This window comes from Loxodonta africana, chromosome 11, assembly GCF_030014295.1.
Source record: "Loxodonta africana isolate mLoxAfr1 chromosome 11, mLoxAfr1.hap2, whole genome shotgun sequence".
Lineage (NCBI taxonomy): Eukaryota > Metazoa > Chordata > Mammalia > Proboscidea > Elephantidae > Loxodonta > Loxodonta africana.
In genome coordinates this window covers 48,139,254-48,166,651 of record NC_087352.1, presented here as the reverse complement: position 1 = coordinate 48,166,651, position 27,398 = coordinate 48,139,254, and the positions used below count along the sequence as shown (strand labels likewise).

General features: G+C 39.3%; 1 protein-coding gene across 3 annotated transcripts; it reads right to left on the bottom strand.

The window, feature by feature from the left end:
- Nucleotides 1-95: 95 nt before the first annotated feature.
- On the bottom strand, nucleotides 96-26,304 carry LMAN1 (lectin, mannose binding 1). 3 transcript variants are annotated; one of them, XM_064294455.1, is made up of 14 exons: nucleotides 26,043-26,304; nucleotides 22,137-22,291; nucleotides 21,951-22,058; nucleotides 20,891-20,952; nucleotides 19,407-19,506; nucleotides 15,779-15,902; nucleotides 14,055-14,113; nucleotides 13,514-13,646; nucleotides 11,600-11,793; nucleotides 11,406-11,476; nucleotides 5,443-5,596; nucleotides 4,275-4,396; nucleotides 3,909-3,975; nucleotides 96-1,965 (listed from the first exon to the last, which is right to left on the bottom strand). In XM_064294455.1, the coding sequence occupies exons 1-13, from the start codon at nucleotides 26,278-26,280 to the stop codon at nucleotides 3,939-3,941; spliced, it is 1,557 nt and encodes a 518-aa protein (XP_064150525.1). In that variant the 5' UTR covers nucleotides 26,281-26,304; the 3' UTR covers nucleotides 96-1,965; nucleotides 3,909-3,938. The 3 variants fall into 3 exon arrangements, with proteins under 3 accessions (XP_064150525.1, XP_003406324.1, XP_064150524.1); XM_003406276.4 differs by having other exon boundaries at nucleotides 3,913-3,975; XM_064294454.1 differs by lacking the exon at nucleotides 96-1,965 and having other exon boundaries at nucleotides 3,768-3,975.
- Between the last annotated feature and the right edge of the window lie 1,094 nt (nucleotides 26,305-27,398).

Below are 27,398 nucleotides of genomic sequence, written 5' to 3'. Positions count from 1 at the left end.
TGGGCAGCACATGATAAAAGAAACACTATCACAAATCAGGGCCTACTAGAAAATAAATAGTTATTTAGTACTGAAGTCAATAAAGAAAAACTAAATTTACTAAAATATTTCTTTATTTTAATAAGCTCAATGTCATGTTTTGAATTCCAGCTAGCATCAAGTAACAACCAGAAGAGAAAAACTTGACAAAATGTTATTGAATTGAAATTGACACTGGATAGAAAAACCTTTTCAACCTTAAGTAATATCCATAAAAGAAATATATTAAACAGGCAACATACAGACCTAAAAAGTTGCAAGTATTGATTTTTCATTAAATGTTATAAATAAAAAAGCCCCAGTATAATCCTTTGTTCACTATCTCCCTGCGATAAGCACAAAGACAGGCAAAGGTAATCACATCTTACTATTCACAACTGCTACTTATGTTCCTTACGAAGACTATGTCTGCAATGCCGCGGGTCAGACAATCCTTATTCAAGTAATGTTTTCCCAAGTTATCAAAAAGTACAGTTGTCTGAGATAAAATGTCACAACAATCACAATCAGGAAAGCAAAAAGTTTCAGCAAGCAGGCTTTAGATGGGAGTCTTCACGGCTAAACAATGTCACGAAGATGAGTTTTTAAGCTGAAACGCCATCACCAAACTACCAAACTATAGGCAACAATCTAAATTTAGCTTGTAGTTGCTTATGAACCAAGAGTTTTAGTAAAAAGAGCATTAAGTGTAAGTATAAAAAAATCAGTGCACATGTGCTAGTTATCATTGACAATGAAAAGTCTTACGTTCTCAGCTCAGCTTTAAACAAGACAAAAAACCACAAAATTTTTTTTTTTTTTTACTGCCCATTGTTGTTAGCTTGTGTTGAGTCGATTTCAACTCATGGCAACCCCATGTGTACAGAGTAGAACTGCTCCACTGGGCTTTTAACTGTGCCCTTTTGGAAGCAGATCATTGGGCCTGTCTTTCGAGGTGCCTTTCAGGGGGTTTGAACCACCAACCTTTTGGCTAGTAGTAGTGTGCTTAACTGTTTCTGCCACCCAGGGACTCCTCTCCCCATTGTAGTGGTTCTCAAACTTCAGTGTACTCAAAATCACCTGAGATGCTTGCTGAACACTGACATTTGAAGCCTCAGCCAAGTTTTGAGTCAGGTGGGTTGGAACCAGGCCCTGGAATCAGTATTCTTAACAAGCACGCCATGATCCAGATGGCTCACGGACTGCACTCTGAGAAACACTGGTATCTCTTCAATACATAGTAAGATATTGTTTGTGGCTTTATAGTAAAGTTTCAAGCTGAATAAAACATTCGAACAATTAGAACACAAATAGGTACATTAAGAAAGAGTATTAGCCATTATGTAACTGCATTTTCTTTTTAAAGGTAGTATCATAAGCACAATGACTTACACTAAAATTTTAAAATCAATCCTGTTTTAATTCAAGGCACCTGTAAAGTACTTGCTGGTGTGAGAAAGAGAACAAACTCAATTATATGAAATAGTACAGAAATAAAAGACTCCTGGCAGTGACTGATTTTCCCATAGAGCAAACATTTTTCTTCAGAAATGAGCTAAAGTCAATGATTTTGAGGAGAATAAACCAAGCTTCAAATAATATGATAAACACTCGGTGTCAACTGCTTGACTGAGTGATTCTGGAACAAGTTAGCTTTATCAAGCCCAGAAGGACCAGACTCATGCTCAGGTTCTTTCATAGTCGCCGTCTCCACTTGCATTAGGCATGACCACAACGATCCCCCTCAGTTTCGGCCTGACAAATGCATACTGCGTAGATCTGGTGTTCCCTGGAAGTTCAGGCACATGGGGCCGTGGGCTTTATAATACTGGGTTGGGAAGCCTTTTATCTCAAGAGGATTTCCCGTTTCATAGTCTACAACTTTTTTCTTCTGAAGGTATTGTATTTTTTCATGGGATAAGAGTAAATTCTGTGATGATGATGTCTCTGAAATATGAATTTCAAAATGTGACCACCACAAAGGAGAAACACTAGAGAAGCACTCTGTACGTGGAAGTAAATAAAGCAGGGTGAAATCATCAGAATATTTTCCTTCAGCGTTCTAGAACGAATGCTAACATAAAAAGCAATGTTAAAACTGTTTACACGCACAGTAGTAATTAGGTATTGTTATAATGCAATGGACTTAAACATAGCAATGATTGTATGGCAAAGGACCAGGCAGTGTTTTGTTCTGTTGTACCTAGGGGTCGCTATGAGTTGGAACTGACTCTACGGTACCTAACAACAACGTAACGCAGAATTCCTTCATAAAGTCTTTGTATAGATTCTGGGCAGTTGGCCTAATCTGTAAATGACATTTGAGAACAAACTTATGAAAGCTTGGAAGAAACAAGTAGTACTATTTTATAAAATAATATTATGTTAGATTCTGTGACAAATGAAAGATGACTACTTCAGCTAAAGAGGTAAAGAGTATTTGAAGTCAGCAAAAGTAAGTCTATATTAGCTATGAAAACAAAACGAAATCTGCATTTAAAAATGTCATTTATACCATGGAACAAAACAAGACTAAATGGGCACACCAGCCCTGGGTGGGGACTGGAAAGAAGGAGGGAACAGGAAAGCTGGTAATAGGGAACCCAAGTTGAGAAGGGAGAGCGTTGACATGCCTTGGGGTTGTTAATCAATGTCATACAACAACGTCTGTACTGTTTGACGAGAAACTAGTTTGTCCTGTAAACCTTCATCTAAAGTTCAATTAAAAAAATGTCATTTATAGAATGCTTCTATAATACCTAGAATTATTTTCAAAGACTATAAAAACCCTTTCCAGTCTGACATTTCAAGGTGATTTCAAGGTGAAGCTTGCTATCAAGAGCTTCAAAATATCCTTAGCTCTTACTCTGGCATTAAAAGGAAATCAGAAGTACTAACTCCATTTCACAAAAACTGCCTTTAAAAATCCTGAAAGTCCCCTATTCTATTACAGTCTCCTTGATTTAAAAGAGTATGTAAACAGTCACCAACACCAGGCTGCATGGAGTAATGTGAAGCAAAATATAGTGATGGGTTTTGTGGACTTAAAATATCCTCAGCTCATATGCTGTAAGCTGAATTTACATGCTGTAACAAACAGAGGAAATAAGTTCCTTAAATAACAAATGTAAATGAAAAAAATTATTTTCATAATACTGAACTGACAGTGTTAAATGAAAACATTAAGAATACAGGCAGCCATGAAATGAATGTATCGCCAGGCAAAACACCCAAAAAAACCCATTATCAGAAGTATGTTTCCATCTAAATGGGTTTTTAGGCAAAGAGCAGCTATTACTTTTCCCCCAAAATTTCCTTTAAAAGTGAAATATACCACCAATAGTCAGAGGGAAAAAAATATTTCAAGAAACATTCTCAAGGCTATTATCTGATTCTAAAGATCTCAGACAAAATATTCTCTGATTTCAAAGGAGTTGTACTAAGATTAAACGATTGCAGGGCTGGGTCTTAGACTGGGAATTTCGGACCTCTAAGAAAACTTTGGTTACCAAATAAACATGATGGGAGGCTCTTAATTAGACCTCATATTTCAGGGGGCAGGGAGGTAAGGTGTGTATATGTTAAATAAAAAAATCTCCAACATTGGAGGCTTAGGGTAGCATTCATAGCCGGGGGCTGCCCCCACATTCTATCCTTTACTCTCTCACTTATCAATTTTCTGTTCAGTGGCTATGTACTACTGACCAGAAATTCACCGAAATTTACACAGATTTATGTACCATGCACAATTTTACATGTAGTCGTCTTTAAGGTTTATTCTTACCACAAATCAATGCTTAAACAGTTATTTTATAGAAAATTTAATAATTTAGACTATGAAGCCATTTAAATATTTAAATTCCCTCAAAAAGACAACCTTTTGTACATACATACATGATGTACACATATCGAAATAGTGGTCAAAAGAACTTCTTGGCAGCTGCTTCTTGCTGAGTCCTAATTAGGGGGTCGGGGGAGAGAGAAAGAAAGACACTGAAAGAAGTTCTGGATTCACTACTTTGGAAAGAAATAAGACTGCTTAAAATTAAAATATACAATGCCTTTTTGCATTATAAAATGCATTAAAATAAGCATAAATTCTATACATGCATGTGAACCGAAATGACTAGAAATACTACTTCCTTTGCATAAAGCTAATTTCATAAATACTGAAGGTTCTATTATACGCACAGATAACTTTGTTGGGTATTTCAAATTAAACAGATACAGAAAAACGTTCGGTCAAAGAGACTTACCTATACATGATGTAACCAATGAATAACACCGTCTGCACCACTATAAATATAACGAAGTTTGTTGTAGATAAGCATGATGGAAATGGTGGTAGTTCTGGGCATTTTGGTTTTTCATTTGATGGCTAAAAGGCAAAGAACTTTCTATTACAATTAGTCAAATCTGTATTTTGGGAAAAGAAATAAATGTGAATATCTTCATAAAACTCATGGTTTACTGAAGTGTTTTCAGTTTCATATTCATTCCATAAATATCTTCTATCTCCTTAACTTTTACTACTGAACTTTTAGAAAGAGTAGTTGACACTGGAATGCTTCCACCTGTTCACTATCCACTAACTCACTGCCTTCAGTCACTGCCAAATGTCCTCTGACAGGGAAATCACCCCTCAGTGAGAACCACTGTTGTTGTTACTTGCCATCGAGAAGATTCTGACTCATGGTGACTCTATATGTGCAAAATAAAACTGATCTCCGAAGGGTTTTCCAGGCTGTGACTTTCGGAAGCAGACTGCCAGGTCTGTCTTCCAAATCACTTCCAGGTGGATCTGAACCATCAACCTTTCGGTTAGTAGTCAATGCTTAATCATTTGTATCATCCAGAAACTCCTGTATATAAATACACATATTTATAGCCTTCAAAACACAGGAGGCTCCAAAATGTAGATGATGCTTACACTAAAATAAAGATCTAATAAAGTAAAAAAAAAATATGACCCAAGTAAGAAAGGAAAAGTTGCTGCGGGAAAAAAAAATCCCGCCTAAGAAAAGCTGCTATTTTTAGCCAGTTTTCCGTCTGTGCTTCCCAGCTGCCTGTGCTGAATGACTTACTGGTTTGTCTAACAAAGGGGTTTGCCAAGAGAGACATTTACTTTTCTCAAGCTATTTAAAGATATTATTACTGATAAAAGCCTTTTTTTTTTAACTTACAGAAAAGAATCTAGAAAATAAAAAACTTCGGATTGTGATAGCTCCACCAACTGGAACAACATATTATTTAAAAAAATTCTATCCAATAGGACATGGAAGCCTGATGTGTTCCAATTCTACGCTAAACATTAAAAACGAGCAATAGCAAAAGTCAGAGGTTAAAATATTTTCAGCAGAATGTGTTTTTCCTTTCTTAAAGGAGTTTATGACAATTTTAAAAGTAGAAAGGGAAAAAATTTACCATATTTCGCTGCACTAAGTGATCTATGTCCCTCTTCACTATGTGAAGATGCTCTTTGATATCATTGAAGTGCTGTGTTGTCTCATAAATTCCTCCGACAGACCCAGGATGCTGTATTCCGCTGACCAGTCTGACGGTTTCGCTCATGGAATTCCTGAAAAAGAAAAACTTTTTATACAATGCAATCACTATAAAGATGATTTTTTCAGTTATAGTTCTCAAATGGTTAGCTAGATTTCTAAGACAAATATACTAGATCTTAAAAATCAACATTAAAAAAGAAAACTGAATTGTCTTCAAAATAAGGAAATAATTTATAAAACTCTAACATTATGCCTTCACTTTTACCAAGAACCCATTGCCATCGAGTTGATTCTGACTCCTCGTGATCCTACAGTACTGAATAGAATTGCCCCATAGGGTTTCCAAAAAGTGGGTGGTGGATTGAAGCTAGCGGCCGAGCTCTTAACCACTGTGTCACCAGGGCTCCATCTTTTACTATGGGTTATCTAATAAGTAACCACATAAGGCATTTCACTAAATAATCTGTTAAAACTAATGTTTTTTATAAATGGATAACCCAATAACCCATTGCCATTGAATCAATTCCGACTCCTTGACCCTGTAGGACAGAGTTGAACTGCCCCATAGGATTTCCTAGTCTATAATCTTTACAGAAGCAGATCGCCACATCTTTTCTCCCATGAAGCTGCTCACGGGTTTGAACTGCTGACCTTTCAGTTAACAGCTGAGCACTTAACTACTGTGCCATCAGAGCTCCTTTATAAGTGGTTATCGAATAAAATAACGGATGATACTCTTAGTGAACTTACATCAAAACCTAAACGTTGACTGCTGTGTAGTAAATGGATAACTCAGGAGGCTTGGGTTGTCCAAACTCAGCACATTCCAAAAATCTTCAATGCTGGTTCCTGACAGGCTTCTGGGAGGTAACCTCTAAGCCCCTGGAATATCCTGCCTGATAACAGTGTCTTTATATACCTGGACCTTGGGCCACACCGGACAGTTTATGCTAACAGTGTGATTCATGGTGAACTCCTGTTTTTGACTGCCTGGGGTCCTGGATCAGTTTGACTTCTGGGAGAACTAGACACTGAATAGATAATGTCAGTCACACAGATGCTCCATGCCTACGTGACTGATCCCTAATAAAAACCCTGGAGACCAAGGCTGAGGTGAGCTTCCCTGGTTGGCAACACTTCATGCATACTGTCACACACTGTTGCTGAGAAAATTAAGTGCTGGGTGAGGACAATTGGAAGCTTGCACCTGGTTTCTCCGAGACGCAACCTTATGCCCTTTTTCCATTGTCAATTTTAGTCTGTATCCTTTGACTGTAATAAACCATAACTATGAGCATAACGCTTCTGAGAATCACCAAACCAAAGGATGGATCCTGGCTGAAAGTACAGAGTACCAGAAAAATGTTTACCTGTGTTTTATTGACTATGCATAGGCATTTGACTGTGTGGATCATAATGAATTATGGGTAACACTGCCAAGAATGGGAATCCTGAACACTTAACTGTGCTCATGAGAAACCTGTACATAGATCAAGAGGCAGTCATTCAAACAGAATAAGGGGATACCATGTGGTTTAAAATCAGGGAAGAAGTATGTCAGGATTGTATCCTTTCACCATATTTATTCCATCTGTGTGCTGAGCAAACAATCTGAGAAGCTGGACTATATGATGAACGGGACAAGACTGGAAGAAGACTCATTAACAACCTGTGTTATGCAGATGACACAACCTTCCTTGATGAAAGTAAAGAGGGCTTGAAGCACTTACTGAGGAAGATCGAAGATTATAGCCTTCAGTACGGATCACTCCTCAACATAAAACAAAAATCCTCACAACTGTGCCAATAAGCAACATCATGATAATTGTAGAAAAGATTGAAGTTGTCAAGGATTTCTTTTTACTTGGATCCACAATCAACGTCCATGGAAGCAGCACTCAAGAAATCAAAGGATGCATTGCACTGGGAAAATCTGCTGCAAAAGACCTTTTTAAAGTGTTAAAAAGCAAAGATGTCCCTTTAAAGGCTAAGGTGCGCCTGCAAGCTATGGTGTTTTCAATCACCTCATATGCATGCGAAAGCTGGATGATGAATAAGGAAGACGAAGAAGAACTGACGTCTTTGAATTGTGGTGTTGGTGAGGAATATTGAATATACAATGCACTGCCAAAAGAAAGAACAAATCTGTCTTGGAAGAAGTACTGCCAGAATGCTACTTAGAAGTGAGGATGGCGAGACTTCGACTCAGATGCTTTGGACATCTTAGCAGGAGGGACCAGTCCCTGGAGAAGGATATCATGCTTGCTAAAGTAGAGGGTCAGTGAAAAAGAGGAAGGCCCTTAACGAGATGGACTAACACAGTGACTGCAACAATGGGCTCAAGCGTAACAATTATGAGGATGGCACAGGACCGGGCAGTGTTTCGTTCTACTGTGCATAGTGTTGCTATGAGTCGGAACCAACCCCACAGCACCTAGCAACAATACCTTTTCATCTGCTCTGGCTCCCACCATTACCTGTGGCTATCTTTCACTTTTAAGCATGAGTGTCTTTGTAAAGTTCTTTCTAGTTATGATCCCTCCCCAATATCTGTGGTCTAAAATATGCTGTCTCCATACATACTTTTTCCCGATCCTTTCCTATAAAATGCAATCACTTCTACATACATGTACCACACACACAGTATTTTCTACTTTTATTTGCAATATAAGGGTCATATCCTTCACGTAGCATAAACTCCCTGAGAATGAGGATCATATTTCTGATTTCTTAACACTGCCTTTGATAGTTATAGTTCAATTTGTATGACTAAATAAGCTAATTTATTTTCTTAGAATAAAATTTAGCTTAAAAAGTAAAACCTTTACTAGAAAGGGAAAAAAAGAACTCAAACCTAAGATTTAGAAATACACATTATATCAGGTTGAATGTTAAATAAAATTTTTAAAAATTATGAGTTATATGAGCATCAAAGACTTTGAAACTGGCAACAAAGTATCTCAAGTGCTTTCTAAATAAATGTCATTTATCAATTAATATTTCTTTTAACAGCATTCAAGCTCAAGAAAATTCATGTGAGTCAAATTTTTCCATTAAAACCCAAATTAAGGATTATATTTTAATATGCCTGGAATACTTATCGAAAATAAAATACCCCAGGATGTAACTCTTTCACATGTCTGCGATAAAGAATACCGCTTCACAGAAGCATGAAGTGCTTACATACAATGTGTTTTTAATATACAGAAACTGAGTCACTTAATACGTTCCTATTCATTCGTTGATTCATTTGCTTGCTGAGTCTGCTAGGGTTTATTTTACGCATGCTATGATGAGGCAGGCTTTTAGGGACACAAACTGTGCAAGGAAAATACAATTCCTGCCCTGCAGGGACTAGTCGTCTAGCAGGAGAGCAATGTGAAGGAAGCATACCTAGAGCTCTACAAGGAAAGATGCGCTTCATGTAGCCAGGCACCCAGAGCTGAGGAGGAGGAGGCTTCTGTGGGGACAGATAGAGGGCACCGCAGGCTAGGGTACAGGTCAAGTGAAAATGGCGTTGCACAGAACTCTAGAGAAAAATACCTTCTTAGGAATGATGGAAGAAAGAGCAGCAAGTGAAGAAAACTATATTGGTGTGCTCATAACTACTGGAGTATCACTGCTTCTCATTTAGCATCCATTGGTATTTCTTCCCTGAAACAACTACTGTGGTATTTGGCACATGATGATTTTTCTATTTCCACCATTCCATCTACATTTATTAACTGGAATTTTATTGTAAGGACTAGCTAGCCCTTCTCCTCCATTCACTTATTTATTTATACTGATATAGACTCTTGGATACTGATTGGTTTAAAGTCAGGAAAGGTGTGCGTCAGGGTTGTATTCTTTCACCATACCTATGCGATCTGTATGCTGAGCTAATAATATGAGAAGCTTGACTATATGAAGAAGAACAGTGCATCAGGACTGGAGGAAGACTCATTAACAACCTGCATTATGCAGATGACACAACCTTCCTTGATGAAAGTGAAAAGGACTTGAAGCACTTACTAATGAAGATCAAAGACCATAGCCTTCGGTATGAATTGCACCTCAACATAAAGAAACAAAAATCCTCACAACTGGACCAACGAGCAACATCATGATAAACGGAGAAAAGATTGAAGTTGTCAAGGATTTCATTTTACTTGGATGCACAATCAACAGCCATGGAAGCAGCAGTCAAGAAATCAAAAGACGCATTGCATTGGGTAAATCGGCTGCAAAGGACCTCTTTAAAGTGCTGAAGAGCAAAGATGTCCCCTTGAAGACTAAGGTGTGCCTGACCCAAGCCATGGTATTTTCAATCACATCATATGCGTGTGAAAGCTGGAAAATGAATAAGGAAGACTGAAGAACTGATGCCTTTGAATTGTGGTGTTGGCGAAGAGTATCGAATATACCATGGACTGCCAAAAGAACAAACAAATCTGTCTTAGAAGAAGTACAACCAGAATGCTCCTTAGAAGCAAGGATGGCGAGACTGCGTCTGACATACTTTGGACATGCTGTCAGGAGGGATCAGTCCCTGGAGAAGGACATCATGCTTGGCACGGTACAGGGTCAGCAGAAAAGAGGAAGACCCTCAATGAGGTGGACTGACACAGTGGCTTCAACAATGAGCTCAAGCACAACAATTGTAAGGATGGCGCAGGACCAGGCAGTGTTTTGTTCTGTTGTGCACGGGGTCGCTTTGAGTCAGAACCGACTCGATGGCACCTAACAAGAACAGACTCTTGGATATTTACTTTATTCTACAGATTATAATCCAATACTATCATTATTCATTTCATTACTTAATGATTCCAGCTTTGGTCATTAGGAGCTCATGCTGGTTGGCTTCTGTGTTCTTTCAATAAGTATCTTTTTTTGAGCATTTTTTTAGTTTCTGGTATCACACTACATTCCAGGCTCATATTGTGTTTTTTTTCTGTTTTAGCTCTAGAATCAACTACTTTTATTGGCGAATGGTATTTAGAAATCAAGCTCTGTGGGCTAGGTGTGCTCATTACTACTAGGGTATCACTGCTTCCAGGCCCTCTCAGTGAGAGAGCTAGAAAATATATGAGGTATACATAGTATCCATGAGGCTTCTGCAGGATTATTTGTCATGTATTATCACATTCTGTTTAATCTAATCCTGCTTAACTCTCCAGTCCTAAAGAACTCACCTTGACGTTCTTGTTTGTCAAGGGTTGTAGCGCTTGGGGCAGTGCTCTATGAAAACAGGCCATTTTAGTTTTTCTCTGCTCCAGACACTGAATGTCGTTAATTACCTGCATCAGTGAATCATTCTTAGAAACTTATCACTCAATATTTCAAGGATATCCCTTTTCCATTCCAACCCCTTGTCCAGTCTTTATTAGGGCACAAGATAGGAATGAAAAAGAGGTAGTCACACATATTTACTTCAAAATGGTTTTAAAATGAACCATTCTTTTTTCCAAAGAGAAAACCATTCTTTTCCTTCAGGAAGAATTTTCTGCATCAACTATGCTTATATTATATTCCTATGTTTTTTTTTTTTATGGTGCTACAAATGCTTCCTCTCCTAGTATCATTTGCAGAATTATTACACATTACTCTAATTCTTTTCATATTTTATATCTGGCTCTGTCTAGCAGCTGGGAGAAACCTTTATATTTTAAAAAAGGCTGAAGTTTTTTCTTATCCAGGTGAGCACAATTTAAAAATTCAGATATGCTTACGGTTCCTAAATATCAAAAGTTACTGTGCTTTATATTTCTCTACCTATGAAACGAATCAAGCATATGATTCTTACCCTCTGGCAGGAATCTCCAGTGCTTGCGTGCCTAGGGAAGTCATGAATTTAGGATAAAGATGTCACATAACACTCACACACTTTTACATACTTACTTCATTTCATTTACTTGTCTCAGGATCTCATGCTGAGTTTTCACCACAGTATCTACCTCTTGCTGAGAGATCTGGGAAAAAAAAAGAGACAACCAGTCAGCCCAATAATCCACAATCGTAGTACAGTAGTCTTTCTTTCCTACTTCCCCTCTGATAGGGCTAGGTAGGCACACGTGCCTCCTGTGAAGGCTCACCTGTCCAGGGTGTCCTGGGACCCCAGCTCCACGCTTGGAGAGCTCCTCTGTCAAGGAGGAGACGTATCTTCTCTGCTCGTCAAGAATCATATCTAACTGTCGGTTGAGCTGCTTGATTTCAAGATGAATGCGATTCTGTCCTTCGAAGATTTGCCTCAGCTCACGATCCCCAACAGTCTCAAAGATTTCTTCCGCTGAAAAAGAAATTACAAATTAAAATTATTAGAATCACGTACACATATGTAGTTTTCAAAATACCATGAGCCAAGTGCCAATGTTTACTGAAATTAGAACATGACCAACACAGCATCATTCTAATCTCCAAAATACTCAACATGCAGATAGTTAATCTAATCATGATTAAATTACTGTTTTTGCTATCGCTGATGGTTAAACACTTACTCGTCAAATTATGCTCTTAAAATGTGTGCCTTTTACTTATGCAAAATATTAAGAAACAGAGTTGAGGAGAATAGCTGATCTTCCTTTCATATCTGCACACGTTGAAAACAGATTAGTTTACTCAAAGGCTTACTATAATAAGCTTCAGGGTATACTCACAAATCATATGTGATAATGCTTAAATTAAAAAAAAAAAAACGGAAAGTACCTTTCATGTCTATCTTCATTAAGTTTGAATCATACCGTTCATCACTGAGACCCCTCCCCGCCCACTGCTCATGTGATAAAGCTGAAGCCCCTAATAGGGCTGACAAGGCATTGCATTATGCCACGTTTTCTTCTCTCATCTCATCTCATCCTATTCCTTCACGATAATCCAGCCACAATGAACGGTTTTCTGTTTCTCAAACACACTTTTTACATTTAGACTCCCTCTGCCATATTCCCCCCATACACATGCACAGACATTCTTACTTCTTGTGACTAACTTGATCATTGCTCAGGTCTCAGCTTAAAACAGATTTCCTCTAAAAATCCCTTCCTGTCTCCCTAAATCTGGGTTGGTTGTTCCCTCTAAATGCTCCTCTAACCTAGCACCCACCAAACCTACCACAATAGCCTGCTCAATTCTGTGCCAGCAGATAATTCCAATCATGGACTTGCTACAACAGGTTTCAAGATATACTCGAAAATCACATGTGATACTGTTTACCAATTCCAGAAAAGAATAAAATGCATCTTTCATTTTTCTTCCTTAAGTCTGAATCGTACTGTGGATCTTAAGAGATTTGCACACTACACAGACTGGTCAAATGCTAGCCACAGACTTTATCAAATACAGCCTTGATTATTTATGCTGAGGGGGAACAACTCAGATAATAAAAGATAGTGGATAACGTAAAGTTACTCTACTTGGCCTTAACATGTTTTATTTTTCACATCAGCAGATGTAGTTCTTAATTCAGTTGGGTTAGACCAGTATTTTAAAATTTTCAACCTTAAAACTGCGGTCTAGAATTCTACTGAATAGTAAGAGGAGGCGAGCAACAGAGTTTCTTCATATGTAACAGTTTTGATAATTTTCAAGTATTACTCTGAATTATATATGGTACTTGTGTGCCATAAAGAGAAAAGACAAGGCCTTAGGCTGGTTCATGCAACAGATATTTACTGAGTCACAACTACAGTACTAGGCCAGCACTATCTCTTTAGGTTTTGGGGAAACGGCAGCGAACACAACAAATAGAACCCCTGTCCTCATGGAGCTTACATTTTAGCGGTTTATTGCTCCATTCATGTTACTTCTTAACTTACATGTCAATAGCCACACTCTTACTGGTAAAAACTCCAACCTCCTTTAAAGACTGATTTGCTCATAAATTGTTTCCAGAAATTACTTGTGATATGGTAGTTCAGCGGACAGGGATGGGATGAACACAGGGCCCAGGCAGCACCTGCCACGGATGTCCACGGCCCAGCTGCAGCACTGACGGCGGCGGCACCACAACTCACCAGGCTGCCCCTGAAGGTCGGGGTGGTCCTTCTGGAATTCCTCTTTCTTTTTATCCAATTCTTGTTGAAAGTGTTCAAATTCCTCCTGATACTTTTCCTTCTCTTTTTCTGAAATTTCTTTATCTAGTGTAGGCTTTTGTGGAGTTTAAGAGTGAATCATTTAAAAACATGAGAAAACCAGTGAGATTCTTTTTTCTTACTTCAGCTACACCACCACTAGCTAAAAAGTTAACATGTTACTTCTTATTTAAATCCTAGCCAATTACTCTTACTACTACTAATGACAACAGCAGCCACTACCATTTACTGAGTGCTTGCTATACGTGCATTGTTTCATTTAATCCTTACAACATTACGAGGTGGCCAGTACAAACACCTTTGTTTTACCCCCGATGAAACAGAAGTCACAGGGGTTAAGTGACTTACACAAAATCCCACAGCAATAACTGGCAGAAACAAGATCCAAACCTAGGTCAGTTTTACCCACAAGGCAGTATTGCTGAACTGAAAATAAACTTTTTGAAAAAGTGTGTATACATACTGGTTCTCTCCCAGGCTCAGTCAACTGGAAAGTCAGAAAAGAAAGAACATCATGGTCATCTGGAAATTAAAAAAAAAAAAAAAATTCTAGAAAAAACCACAATGTAATAGTTATGTAATATTTTTATAGGTGTGCAGTTAGCTTATATTTACTGCGTTAAAAATTAAGAAAACGAAAATTAGCTCTAATTTGGTACAGACAATGCTCATCTGAAAGATTTCCCTCAGAAATAAGTTAAAATCTTTTTTCTGAAACCCTAAGCCAGATCATTAGCAGTGTTTAACGTCTAATAAATGTTTAATAAATGTCTTAAAGGAAATGAACAAATGAATGATCAAAACTAAGCCTAACCTCCTAATCCTGACATCAAAACCCTCCCATATTTTCCACAAACCTCCTTTACAGCTTATAACCCAAACCAAACCAAACCCAGTGCCATCGAGTCAATTCCGGCTCACAGCAATCCTATAGGACAGAGTAGAACTGCCCCATAGAGTTTTCAAGGAGCGCCTGGCAGACTCCAACTGCTGACCCTTTGGTTAGCAGCCGTAGCACTTAACCACTACGCCACCAGGGTTTCCTCACAGCGTATGCCCAAGCCAAATGAGCCAACAGCCTGTCCTCCATTGCTTTTCTGTACTGAGCTGTCTCTGAACCCTTCTTATGACACTTACACTTCTGCCTTACTTATGGCCACGACACTGCTCCATCCTCGTTTACTGGGACTGCTGTCCTGACAGGACAGCTTCTTTCACTCCTAAAGCACACTGGGTTAGCTGATACGGTTCATCCTCTACACAGCATTCCTGTTCGTTTCCCTCACAGAGCAGATACTAATAATTTGATTTTATCTAAAGTCATACAAAAAAGTCAAATTATTCTCAAGCTGCTTAAGCTGAAAACAGGGACTCAGAAGAACAAGCTTTATCAACACTAAAATGCCAATTTTAGCTAGTCACATGCACGAATAAAATCAATTCATTTCTGCTGTGCGTCAATCTTTATGCTCTCTGTCACTATTATGGAGATCTAGAGATGCAGCCGACTGAAGAGAAGGTGAGAATACTACAGTGGGTATTAGTAACTGAGGAGCACCAGGGCAATGTAACAGAGCACTTGACTGAGAAGTCAGAAACCCACACCCGTCTGATGATTCCTAGCCATGTGATCCCCAGAAAATCATTTCTAAGACTTGGCAAGCTCATCTAAAAATAGGGAAGATACAATCCATCCTCCCTCCCTGGGTGCTGTAAGAGACAATCCATATATGTGAAAATATTTTCAACTACGACATATCATATAAATGCAAAATAGTATTAACATCAAATGATAACTTCATTTATCACCACTTATGGAAAAACTGATAAAGTTTAGTCCTCAAATAACATTTCCTCAGACTGCCGAATTCATCTTTTATATCATGCAACAACTCTCAGGGTCCTAAAACACCTGGCAATTAACCTTTTACAGCCTCCCTGTTAAGTATGTCTCCTTTGCTGTGGAACGCCCAAACTTACGCTTATATACATGTACACCAACCGTGTATCTACAGAACATAAGGAGAGAGTCCGCAGTCCCAAAAGACCAAAACACTGGCACCCTAGGCTATGTGAAGGTTCCAGCTAGTCTTAAGAGGCTAAAAGTAACAATTCTACACATCCCCAAAAGATACTATTTCCAATGAAACTCAATTCACAACTTTTAACATTAAAAGCAAGATTTACCTGCAAGACCTCCTGTTGCAGCAGATATTCCAAAATGCCCTTGTGCAGGGATAATCATGTTTTCCACTTTGGCGCAAAATTCAAAATCATTTTTATCTGGTGTAAAGCCATTATTGATCATTACCTAGAAAAACATACTGTGGCTATAGCTTTTACAAAAGACATTGTAAAATGAATTGCAATTAGTCAATTTTATGACTAACACTATTTGATCTTTGTATTTTGTCTAATAATCAACTGCCGGAAAGCTCTCAGTTTCCTCTCATTACTATTAAGAGTAATTTTTTCCCTAATACATAACCTCACTTACACAGTATCACTGTAAAATATTTCACTTAAGTAACTGTTTTTTTGCCTTACTATGTATCACAAGCTTAAGAAGAAAAAAAGTTTAATAACTCGCAATGAAAATCTTTCTAAAATAGAGTGAAATCTCTCAAGAAGACTTGGGGAGCCATGATTGCTCTCTTTTAATGGTTCAGAGAGATAAGACTTGTCCCAGTGACAGAGCTAAAACCCACAGGTTAAATTTAGAATTCTATTTAAAGAGCTGGCTGGGAAGTAAATAGAGTGCCTCAACAAATAGTGAGCTCCTTTTCATTAAATTAGTGGAATAATTTGGGCTGTAAGTTAGCAGGGAGAGAGCAAAAGTGAGAGATGCCATATTGCCAAAAGAGGACAGAAAATGAAAAAACAAGACAGAGAAATTACCACTCTGCCAAACGTATATTTGAAGTAATGACCCTAAAATTTTAAATAGAATCTTGAAATTCTATGAAAACACAGATGTCCACCTGATAGATGAACACTTTTCATTATCACAGTCAAGTAGAGGTCCAGCATCTTCAATACCTTTAACTCTAACATCCCAATCACTAACCCCACCCCCAAAAAGAGTCCCTGGATAAAGAGTGGAAGCAAAAGGAGTAGGTACTAGGGTAAGGCCATTTCTATGGTTACTTCCATATTTAAAGTTTTATCAGTGATGGTTAAGTCACACAGGTAAGATGTTACAGTACTTGGTTCAAGTTTTCGACAACAGAATAAAATATCCATCAACGTGAAGAATTACTCTCTATATAAGATAGAATGGAAACGTGAGCTCCTACCAAATTTTTAAAATCACCTGTCATTTAGGAAACTAATATTTTGTTTCTCCTGATGAGTAATCAGCAATGTTTCCATGTCGGTTTACATCTTTTATAACTGGTCCTCCCTCAATAATCTTTCAAATAAAAATCTACAATCGTAAGATACTTGCCTTTGAGTGTTTAAAAAAAAAAAAAATTAATCACACTCTAATTTCAACAATAAAAACTTTCAACTGTTCAAATTTTTTACCTCGAATCCCAACAAACTGAAAATCCATCAGGAGCCTCTACTGTCTAGTTCTAATTGTTTAAAAAAGGGGCGGGGAGGGGGAGGGTGTGCTTATTTACTGTACTATGCATTAGGGGAAGGGTCCTCGGGTGGCATAAACATTTAAAAGTGCTTGACTACTGGACAGAAGGCTGGTGGTTTGAAATCACCAAGAGGGAACTGGAAAGACAGGCTTGGTCATCTGCTTCTGAAAGGTCACAGCCTTGAAAACTCTATGGAGCAGTTCTACTCTGCACACATGGGGTCGCCACACATTGGAACTGACTTGACTACAAGTAACAACTGCAACAAATGAGTTTGGAGGAATGTGGGGACTATAATTGTAACATCTAGGTACAATGTGCCCACTGACTAACTTTTCTGTATAAGATCATAGACAACATTTCTTATTCAGCTTAAGTTTTGACCCAGTGTTTAACACTGCACTTGTAGTATTTACAATTTCTTGTTTTGACCATGTTTCCTCCAACAGAACGTCTCGCTTCCTACCTCCCTTTACTTCGTTCCTCCCTCCAACGTGGAAACTGGGACCAGCTGAGGATGTAAGTGTACATTCAATAAATACTTCCTGAGTACCTAACATGTACACAGTATTAAAGACTATGCGGCATACAGAAGGAGCCCTGGTGGTGCACTGGGTAAGCACTCAGCTGCCAACTGAAAGGTCAGTGGTTCAAACCCACTAGCCACTTCATGGGAGAAAGATGTGGAAGACTGCTTCTGTAAAGATTATAGCCTTGGAAATCCAATGGGGCAATTCTACTCTGTCTTACAGGGTCACTGTGAGTTGGAATCCACTTGACAACAATGGGTTTTTTTTTAATGAAGCATACAGGATATAATGCCTGCACTGAGAAGTGTACAACTAAACCAGCTCTCTGCTTTCCGACTCTTCCCCAAACACACACACACACACACACACAGTTTCTTTGCCAGTCCCCCTTTCGGCTATTATTAGTACCAATTAGTCGTCTAGTTGGCCAGACAGTCAGAAACTACCCTTGACTCCACAGCTGTCTTCACCCTTCTCCCCCTGCCCCCAAACTGGTACTAAGTCCTGTAGTCTCTAACTCCTAATCATCTTTCCTCTATCTTCACTCTTAGTTCAGACCAAAGTTGGGGTCTTGCAGTTAAGACAGAGCTTGGTTCATATCACAGTTCTGTTACTTATTGATATAAAATGAAAAAACCAAACTCGTTGCCACTGAGTCAATTCCAACTCATGGAGACCCTATAGGACAGAGTAGAATTGCCCTACAGAGTTTCCTAGGAGTGCCTGGTAGATTCAAACTGCCCACCTTTTGGTTAGTAGCTGTAGCACTTAACCACTGCGTCACCAGGGTTTCCTTATTGGTACAACACTGTTCAAATACTTAAAATCTGTTATACTCAATTTCCCCATGTATAAAATGGAGATGCCTCCCTCACGGGGCTGGAGAAAGATTTAAATGAGAAACTTCGTCTAACCTAACACAGGGCATGATTCAAGGACTCTAAATTCACAAGTAACATTATAAGAACACTGCTGCCTATGTCATCGTTGTAAATTACTAATCAGGTAATTTCACTTTTCTGCTTAAGAGTCTTTACACAGTCCCTTACAAGATAAACTACACGTGGCCATTCAAGACCTGTTACTATCAACCTTTCAACCTCACTTCCCACAGATCTCCTCTATCTTTCAGGCATACCAAACTCCTTGCCTTTCCCAAATATTTCAACTTCTCTCAAGTCCCTGTGCCTGTTTTCTCTGCCTGGAATAGGCCTCCATATCAAAGAAATTCTTACTCCCCATCAAGGCACAGCTCAACTCTGTGAAAACTGTTCCTGACATTCTCCATGCCCACTTGGCTGTTACAGGATTCTAACCCCATGATCCCTATGTGGTATCTGTGTTATAGCATTTCTCACATGGCACAGTAATGTTACATGGGTCTCCTCTCATTAGACTGTAAGTTCTTTGAGAATGGCCTTCAACTTATATTTGTATCCTTGAAGGCATGGATAGGTACATAATCCCTGGCATTTGGTTGGGTGCTTAAACATTTACTAAGTGCACAACTACTGGCAAGGGTTTGCCATAGATGACCACTTATATCAAGCTTTGAGGCCACTTGCTCTCTTGTTGTAACACTGATGAGTACATGAACAATATCCAAACTGAAGTGCATTTACTGTCTATCGAGAACTCAGAATAAAAAATACTACAATACTGTTCACTGATTACCTCTAAGTGTAAGTTACTTACTGTCAATGTTTTCTGGTAATATATAATCTTTGCCCGGACAGGATAGGGTTTATTACGGAAGTCCCTCTGGCAACTTGCTAAAGCTTGATTAGAACCATCACTATAGTATGGGGAAAGGAAAACAAAGAACAAACTTAAGAAAGATTTTCAATATTTAAAAATTCATTATTTAAAATGATAAATGTCCAGGAACACTGATATCATGTTACGACAAAGTCTTAGGATATTTCAAGCTAATTATTCAGAAGGCACAAAGCTGACATGCATTTCTCCCTGTGACCCCTGCCAGAGCTCTGGATAACATGGAGCCCAATATAAGCACGCACTGTGGTAGCACAGGGAGAGCCATGCTCTTCTCCATGAGACTAGGGAAGTGGCTCTCTACCCTGGGGCAGAATCAGAACCACTCATGGAGCTTTTAACAACGTAGGCTCTGAGACTCCCCTCCAAATCAACTGAGCCAGAATTAAAACAAGAAGGCCTAGGCACTTCTATTTTAAGCTACCCAGGTAGTTGTGATAAACTAGCAGAGCTGAAAATCATTACGGTAGGAAGGAATAAGCAGGAGCATGGGTAAGTATAGTTCTTACAGTTCACTGATTGGCTAAAAGGTAATTCCTCCCTCCATAATGGAAAAATAAAAAACATAGATACCTAACTCCTACACATTATGTATATATCAAACACCTGAGAAGCTTTGTAACCCACTGACAGTCTTCAAATAAAGCAATACTAAGGTTGATTGTGAGGACGGTGCAGGACTGGGCAGCATTTCATTCTGCTGTACACGGCGTCACTATGAGTTGGCACAGGGCAACAACTGGGTTGAATAAAGGGGCATAAATTGCTTACTCATCAGTTTGGTCAAAACTCTAAACTTTATTTTTCAAAGATCTAGTTTAATAAAGATGCAAAAGCATATGACTAGTGCAACGCTGAGAGCCAGGAATGCTATAAATCTTCAAAATAATTATATATTTTCATTATTCATCTCATGTATATGAAATAACAGGCAAATTATACAGAACAAAGCTTGTTAGTGGTTACTGCAGCGGATTGGAGGGAGCGGAAAGGGAGAGCCACTGTCTGGGAAGCAGTGAGTTTGTTTAGGGTGATGGGAAATGCAGCAACGATTACAGGTGACGGTTGTACAACATGATTAATGTAATTGATATCACCGAACCATACACCTAAAAAATGCTGAATCTGCAAATGCAGTGTTAGATGTACTTTAACAATTAAAAGAAACAATTATTATGTTTTTAATTTAAGTAAAACAATACATGTTTAGGTTTGAAATCTGAGGTGGTCCACAGAAGGAACTTTAAAACAGAACCAAATTAAAGGAAGACAGCCATGAAATTCCAAAACATGTCTTATGAAAAGAAAGAACTTGTTTCATTTGTAAAGCGTTCAGATTTGTAACAATATATAAAGTTTCCAAAGAGAAGATGAAATCAGAAATATAAAAAACACACACTTACTTTTGATGGTCATAATGGATTTGTCCATTGTTGCCTATAATCACTATAGCAGGATTATTTTTCTATAAATAAAGAGAATGCTTTGTTTTAAGGTCCTTAGATCAAGGATCAGGTCATTCCAGATATGCTACAAGGTTTCTTATATCTCTAAAATTCTATGACTTAAAATTTTAAAATAATTAATACCAATAGAAAAGATTTCTACTTATTAAAAAACAAAACAAAACCAACAACAAAAACAGTTATTTGAAAATACAGTCAATAAAAACAAAAAAACCAAACCCAGTGCCGTCGAGTCGATTCCAATTCATGGCGACTGTACAGGACAGAGTAGAACTGCCCCATAGAGTTTCCAAGGAGCACCCGGCGGATTCAAACTGCCAACCTTTTGGTTAGCAGCTGTAGCACTTAACCACTACACCACCAGGGTTTCCAAATATCTCAGCCAAAACTGACTCATTCTTGAATAATCAACAACACATATTTGAGGACCAACTGTGAACCTGGACAAGTATGGGATTTATGGGAGCTTCGTAACAGGGGGGCTAACGTGACCTTGGCTTTCAAGGAGTTACTAATTTAAGGTTCTCCTTTAAATTGCTAAAACGACCTCTGAGAAGCAGTAGCGAGCAACAACCAGCTGAAGCAAAGATCACCAATCTTAGAGCTGCTAACGCACAAGTAATTGTATGTTTCTAATATGTAAGTACATTTTGTTCTTAACTGTTTTGGGAGAGATCATCGGAGAAACTGGCTTGATCAAAAAAGATATTAGTATGTGAGCTAATAGTAATTTTCTCATGAAAGCAAACTGTTACAGTCTTCCAAACACAGGTGGTTTCATTGCCTACATCAAAAGGACTCATATGTAACCATCAAAACTACTAGGCACATACAGGGCAGCGGAGGGGGTCATTGCAAAGTTCTCAGAGCTAGGGCTCCATTATGATCTCAAGTTGGTGTATGATAAATTGTGTACTCATCTTTAAATTCACAAATTCCCAGTTATATAAAGACTAATCATTGTATTGCAGACAACAGTTCTATCAATTAAGTATACCTTTCCATCATTGTCAAAAGAATCAAAAAATATTCCAACACCATTCCACATGTCAGCTGATCCAAACACAGGACCCTCCAAGCCTTGATTTTCTGTGTACCAAATTGCCTGTAAATATACAAGGCACAATCAGAAGCTAGCGGTTTATGCATTTACATACACTAGAAGTGAAAGAAATGATCATACCAGACCATCAGCTCCAATTCGACCTCTTCCAGTCACTCGAAAAGTCACCTCCACTTCCCAGTTCTCAAAGGCGGCTCTTGTCTTTGTCCACACTGATCCTCTTTGGCTTTTTAAGGATGGTGCTATTCGAATTTGATCTGAACTTGGAATAGCATCTAGCGTAAGAATCAGAGAAAAAAAGCTTTAAGTTATAATCAGGTAAAATTCAACAAATCATCACCAAGCTGATACATATACTTGTAGAGATCTAATTTTAACCCAATAACCTGTTCAATAATTGTTAGGAAAAAATTTCATGTCGACAGTTTCAACTTTTAAACTTGAGGTCTTTCTAACATCCCCTCTAACCCTGGGAACAGTGAAATATCTCTGCAAAAAGAGTAAAGCTATAATCATACACTAAAAAGTCAAAGGGTGAGGGGGAGAAAATTATGGCTTAAAAGGCAAGCCAATAATCTGATTCTCATTATTTTTAAATACCTGAAAAACAATGTGCATATTATTTAAAAAAAAATTAAAAACTGCAATGCATTTTACCAGTTTCAAATGTTAGAAAGCTCAAACTGTGAAAAGAACATACCACTAGGAATCAAGAGACTTGTTCCTAGTCTCAGTTCAGCTGTGTGACTCTGAGCAAATAATTCTTTTACTGTCCTGGGTTCACCGTATGTTCACCTGTAAAATGAAGGAGCTAAGCTCAAACACTTCCGTAAGTATCCCAAATATTATATGCAGTTTTACGTCTATTCACTCTTCTAGGGAGAGGGTCAAATGTATTTCAACTCAACAAACATTTCTTTCATTTTAGCAAATTATCAAAGATAATAGTGATCCCCCAAAACGGTCGTTTGCATCTAGTCTGGGCGCCATTCCCCGCTCTACCACTTATTGGCTGTGTGATCTGAGGCAAGCTAATCCATTTCTCTAAACCTCCTAACAACCTCATAGGCATTTAAGTGCCTAAATAAGTGCTATAAATGTTTTGATATATGTTAGCTGTGGGGTTGCTCAGCAGTAACGGGTTTGGTTTTTTCCAGGTATTCCTCCTATTACTGAACTGCATGATCATTAAAGTACCTATCGGTCCTAAAATCTAAACAATTCCAGCATACTCTCTTAGATATTAACCAGCTCTAGAATCAATGCTGGGAAATAAAACAACTGTATTATCACTTTACAGGCAGGAAAACTAACAAAAAAGAAAAGCTGAGATATTTTAGTAAGATCAGCCACTGTTTGTTACCACCACCTTCATTCAGAGGTGGTGGTAGGGGACAGGAATCTCATGGGTAGAACATTGGACACACAATCAAAATATCTAGATTCAAGTTCTAGTCTACTGACACCTACTATCGATCCTTCCATAACTATGAGAGCCAAGGAAACCTATGGGACAGTTTTACCGTTTTATGGGGTCACTGTGAGTCAGAATTGACTTGATGGCACCTAACACTACCACCAAACCTATTCTGAACTTCATCTATGAAACAGGTAACACCTGCCTTGCTTACTAAGGATCAAATCAATAAAGGTGAAGGGTTGTAGACTGTTATCATTTTTCGTCCTTATGGACCCAAGGATCTATACTGACAGTACCAAAGGACATTGGGGTTAAGAAACAGAAAAGTCATAGATTCGGTCTAAATTTGGGACAAAAGCAGAGGGCTATGTTTAAACTAGATGTTAAATTTCTCTATTTTTCAACTGTTTTTAGTAATGGATCTCGGGTCAAAATGAAAACAGAAAAAATGATCAATGGAGTTAAGAAGAGAGTGAGACTGAAAAAATTACAGTGACAATAAAAGAGTGGAGACATCCACGGAATCAGAAAATAGAGAAATCATGGCTAAAATTATTGTTAGCTGTAGAGTTGGTCTCCGATTCATGGTGACCTATGCAAAACAGGATCAGAACATTATAACCCACCACAGGGTTTTCACTGGCTGGTTTTTGGAAGTAGATCACCAGGCCTTTATTCCTAGTTTGTCTTAGTATGAAACTCCATTAAACCTATTCATCATCACAGCAACAAGGATGCCTCCACTGACAGACCAATGGTGGCTACATTTGAGGTGTATTGCTGGGAATTGAACCCAGGTCTCCCACATGAAAGAAGAAGTCTACCACTAAACCACCACTGCCCTCATGGCTAAAATACTAATCCCTTCATTTTAAATTCAGTCTAACCAATTCAGTCTAGCTGTGAAATTTTAATTCACTGAGGTACACTGTCCTGACATTTCTACAGGAGACTAGCCTGGTTTATAGACTCTGTAAAAAAAATCAAAGTAACAACTTGAGTAGCTGATGAAGTCTTACTTGGTTGATGTGGTGTGTGTATGTGGGAGAGAGAGACAGAAAAGGAGGCAGAAGAGCAGGCAGGCAATGGAGAGGTGCGGTAGTGAAAAGGTGTTAACAAATTCATCACCATTACTGAAAAACTCATCCTCACTCCAAAAAAAGAAAACCAAAAATTTGTGTTTGGTATCATTTGCATCATCTTTGTGTATCAAGAACAATGCTACCTTGATAACACATGCCCCCAATATACTCTTGCAGAGAGTGGGCACATAATAAATGTCTGCTGAGTAAAAAAAATAACTGTACTCTTTTTCAAATATTTAATGACTTAGTTATTAAGTTCAATTGAAATGTATAACTTTCAATTACACATTAATTTCAATGAAACAGACCTTCCCAAAAATATGGTTCCTATTCGGTATTTATTTCTAGAAATGAAATATTTCGTTTCATGTACAGGACAATCTAAAACTGTGCACAACAAAGAACTAAAACTGTACCCCATATAAATTCTTACCCCCGTAAAAGCACATGGGCTTGCCACGAGTCGAAATGAACCTGATGGCAACTAATAACAACATGAAGGCATTTGCCACTTGTTGCAAAGAGTGTATCTGACGGTCACTGAACAGAGCTTACGGCATGCCAAGTGCTTGTGGGTGAACCCTTAGTCAGCAGTGACACATCAGCACTGAAAACTGCAGATACGTTTTCTTTCACGTAAGTCAATGCCCCAGCAACTCTCTCTTATCTATAAAAGTGCCAAACACACAGAGCGAACAAAATGGAGCGCAGGTTATTTCGCTTTCTCAAAAAAAAAAAAAGAGGAAAAGAGAAAGGTCTTAAGGTACAATGCTGTTTTTAGTCTTACGATTCAGAAACAATAAACAAAAAAAATACACTCCCTCTCCTAAATAACGGGAGTGTGACTGTAAAGTTACATAATGAGTTAATACAAAAGTAAAGATCAAAGTCCACACCAAGTCACAGAGACAAATTTAAGCTGTAGTTCAACAGTTTAAGAAGAATGTCCTCTGACATAAAAAGACTTAAAAATCACTCTACAACCAACATACGCTAGCTCTGGAGCTGTCGGGGCGCGCCGGGCACAAACAGGAGCATGAATCATTGCTAACACCGGAGAAAAGCCAGCAGCGAGGGCCCAGGGGGAGCGGGATAGGAGGCAGGCGGACTGCTCGAACAGGTCGCCGGTTGGGATGGCTGGGGTAAGAGGACGTGTCCTCTAGAGACGTGGCGGTAGGGTGAAACGCGATGCCCAGAGCCGGGGTAAGTGAGTGCTGAAAGTTAAAGAAGTAACAGGACACCTCTAGATCAAACGGAAAGAGCCGACAAGATCACAGAAGGGAAGCCAGAAGGAACGGGGAAGCAGATGGGAGAGAGGACCCTCGGGACAGGCGTAGGGAACCTTGAGGACTGGAGGGAACCTGGAGGAAGGGCTGGCGAGAGAGAACCCCTCCTCAGCGCATGTGGAGCGCAGCGGCTAGAACCGGTCCTGAGGACACCAGGGTGTCTGCTGAGAGAGGGTGTAGAGGAGGCAGCAGAAGGAGAGAAGGGACCCGGGCCCCCGCCACCGCCCCTGCTTACTCCCCGCGTGGGCCCAGAAGGGCACGGTCCCGTCGCTCTGTACCAGGTGCGGCCCCTTGAAGCTGTATTTGTACTCGAAACGGCGATGTGGCAGCGCGGCAAGGGTGCTCGCGGTGCCGGCGGCCGCAGGGTCCCCTCCCACGCCGTCGCCCCCGACGAAGCGACTGATCGACAACAGCAGGGCGCAGAAAAGTGGCCTAACTCTGGCCTGGGGACCCCTTCGTCTGCAGCCCGCCATCTTGGATTGTGGGACGCTGAGACCGCTGGAAGAGGGAGGGGCGCGGGAGGCTGCGGACGGCCAACAGGGCGCTCGCTGATTGGCGGAGCCCGAGAGACCCCGAGGGCAAGGGGTGAGCCCCGCCCCCAGTCTCGGGAATCCCGCTGCCGCAAGACCCGGATCATCTGTGGGCGGGGCCACGCGGCAAGGGCGGGGCCGTCCCGCAGGGGGCGGGGCTTTCCGACCTCTTTCCAGGCGGGAAAGGGGCGCCGACCTTCTCTGCACACGTGGCGCTGAGTCCGGCTAGAGCAAACGGATGTCTACGTTGCAGGAAGCCTTCTCCTGCCCCTTAAAATACCTTAGAGAAGGAATTCGGTAAACCTAATATCTGGGGACCCACACATCAGTCCTCTTTGGCTATAATGAATCTTTTCAGTGTTAAAAGAATGGCATCCCTTTTCATGTGACAAAGATTGCTCAATGGCTGGTTTTCATTATGTGAACTGTTAATCTTTAAGTCTTTACAGAAACATGGCATACTCATTAATAGTAGTGGTCCCAGCCTACTAAGCTCCTCCATCAGCCTATGTTAGGGCGTTTCAAATTGGGAGCAGGTGATCCTCGCGACTGTCGAGCTTTAGGAACGTTTTGTTGGTGTTGAAGCAGAGATTTATAAGAATTCATTAGTTACCCTTCCTCTCTGAAAATTCAATGCCAAGAACTTTTCAAGTTTTGAACCCACGGCAATAATGCATTGAAATGGACCTGGGTTTTTGTTTAGTCTTGGTGAAAGGGCTTGTGTACTCAGAACTGAGCTATCGATAGACCCCAGGTGTTAATAGGATTGGTCTTTGACTTAATGAATACTGTATACTGATTTTTTTTTTTTAAAGGGGAATCTTCTTTCCCTTACTCAGAAAGAATATTATCAAATTATTAATGGTCACCCACCCAGCCAACCCAGTGCTGTCGAGTCAATTCCGACTCATAGCGACCCTATAGGACAGAGTAGAACTGCCCCCATAGGGTTTCCAAGGAGCGCCTGATGGATTTGAACTTTGTTTTTCATAAATGTGTCTTAAGATGAATTTTAAAAAAGCTAAAAAGATTAATCAATGTGACAAATTGGTTTTAGACAT

Coding starts and splice junctions, on each gene's coding strand:
- LMAN1 (XM_064294455.1), bottom strand. CDS start 26,280: ATGGCGGGCTGCAGACGAAGGGGTCCCCAGGCCAGAGTTAGGCCACTT. Junction 22,059..22,136: donor GAATTGGAGCTGATGGTCTG/GTATGATCATTT, acceptor GTATATTTACAG/GCAATTTGGTACACAGAAAA. Junction 15,903..19,406: donor ATTACCAGAAAACATTGACA/GTAAGTAACTTA, acceptor ATGTTTTTCTAG/GTAATGATCAATAATGGCTT.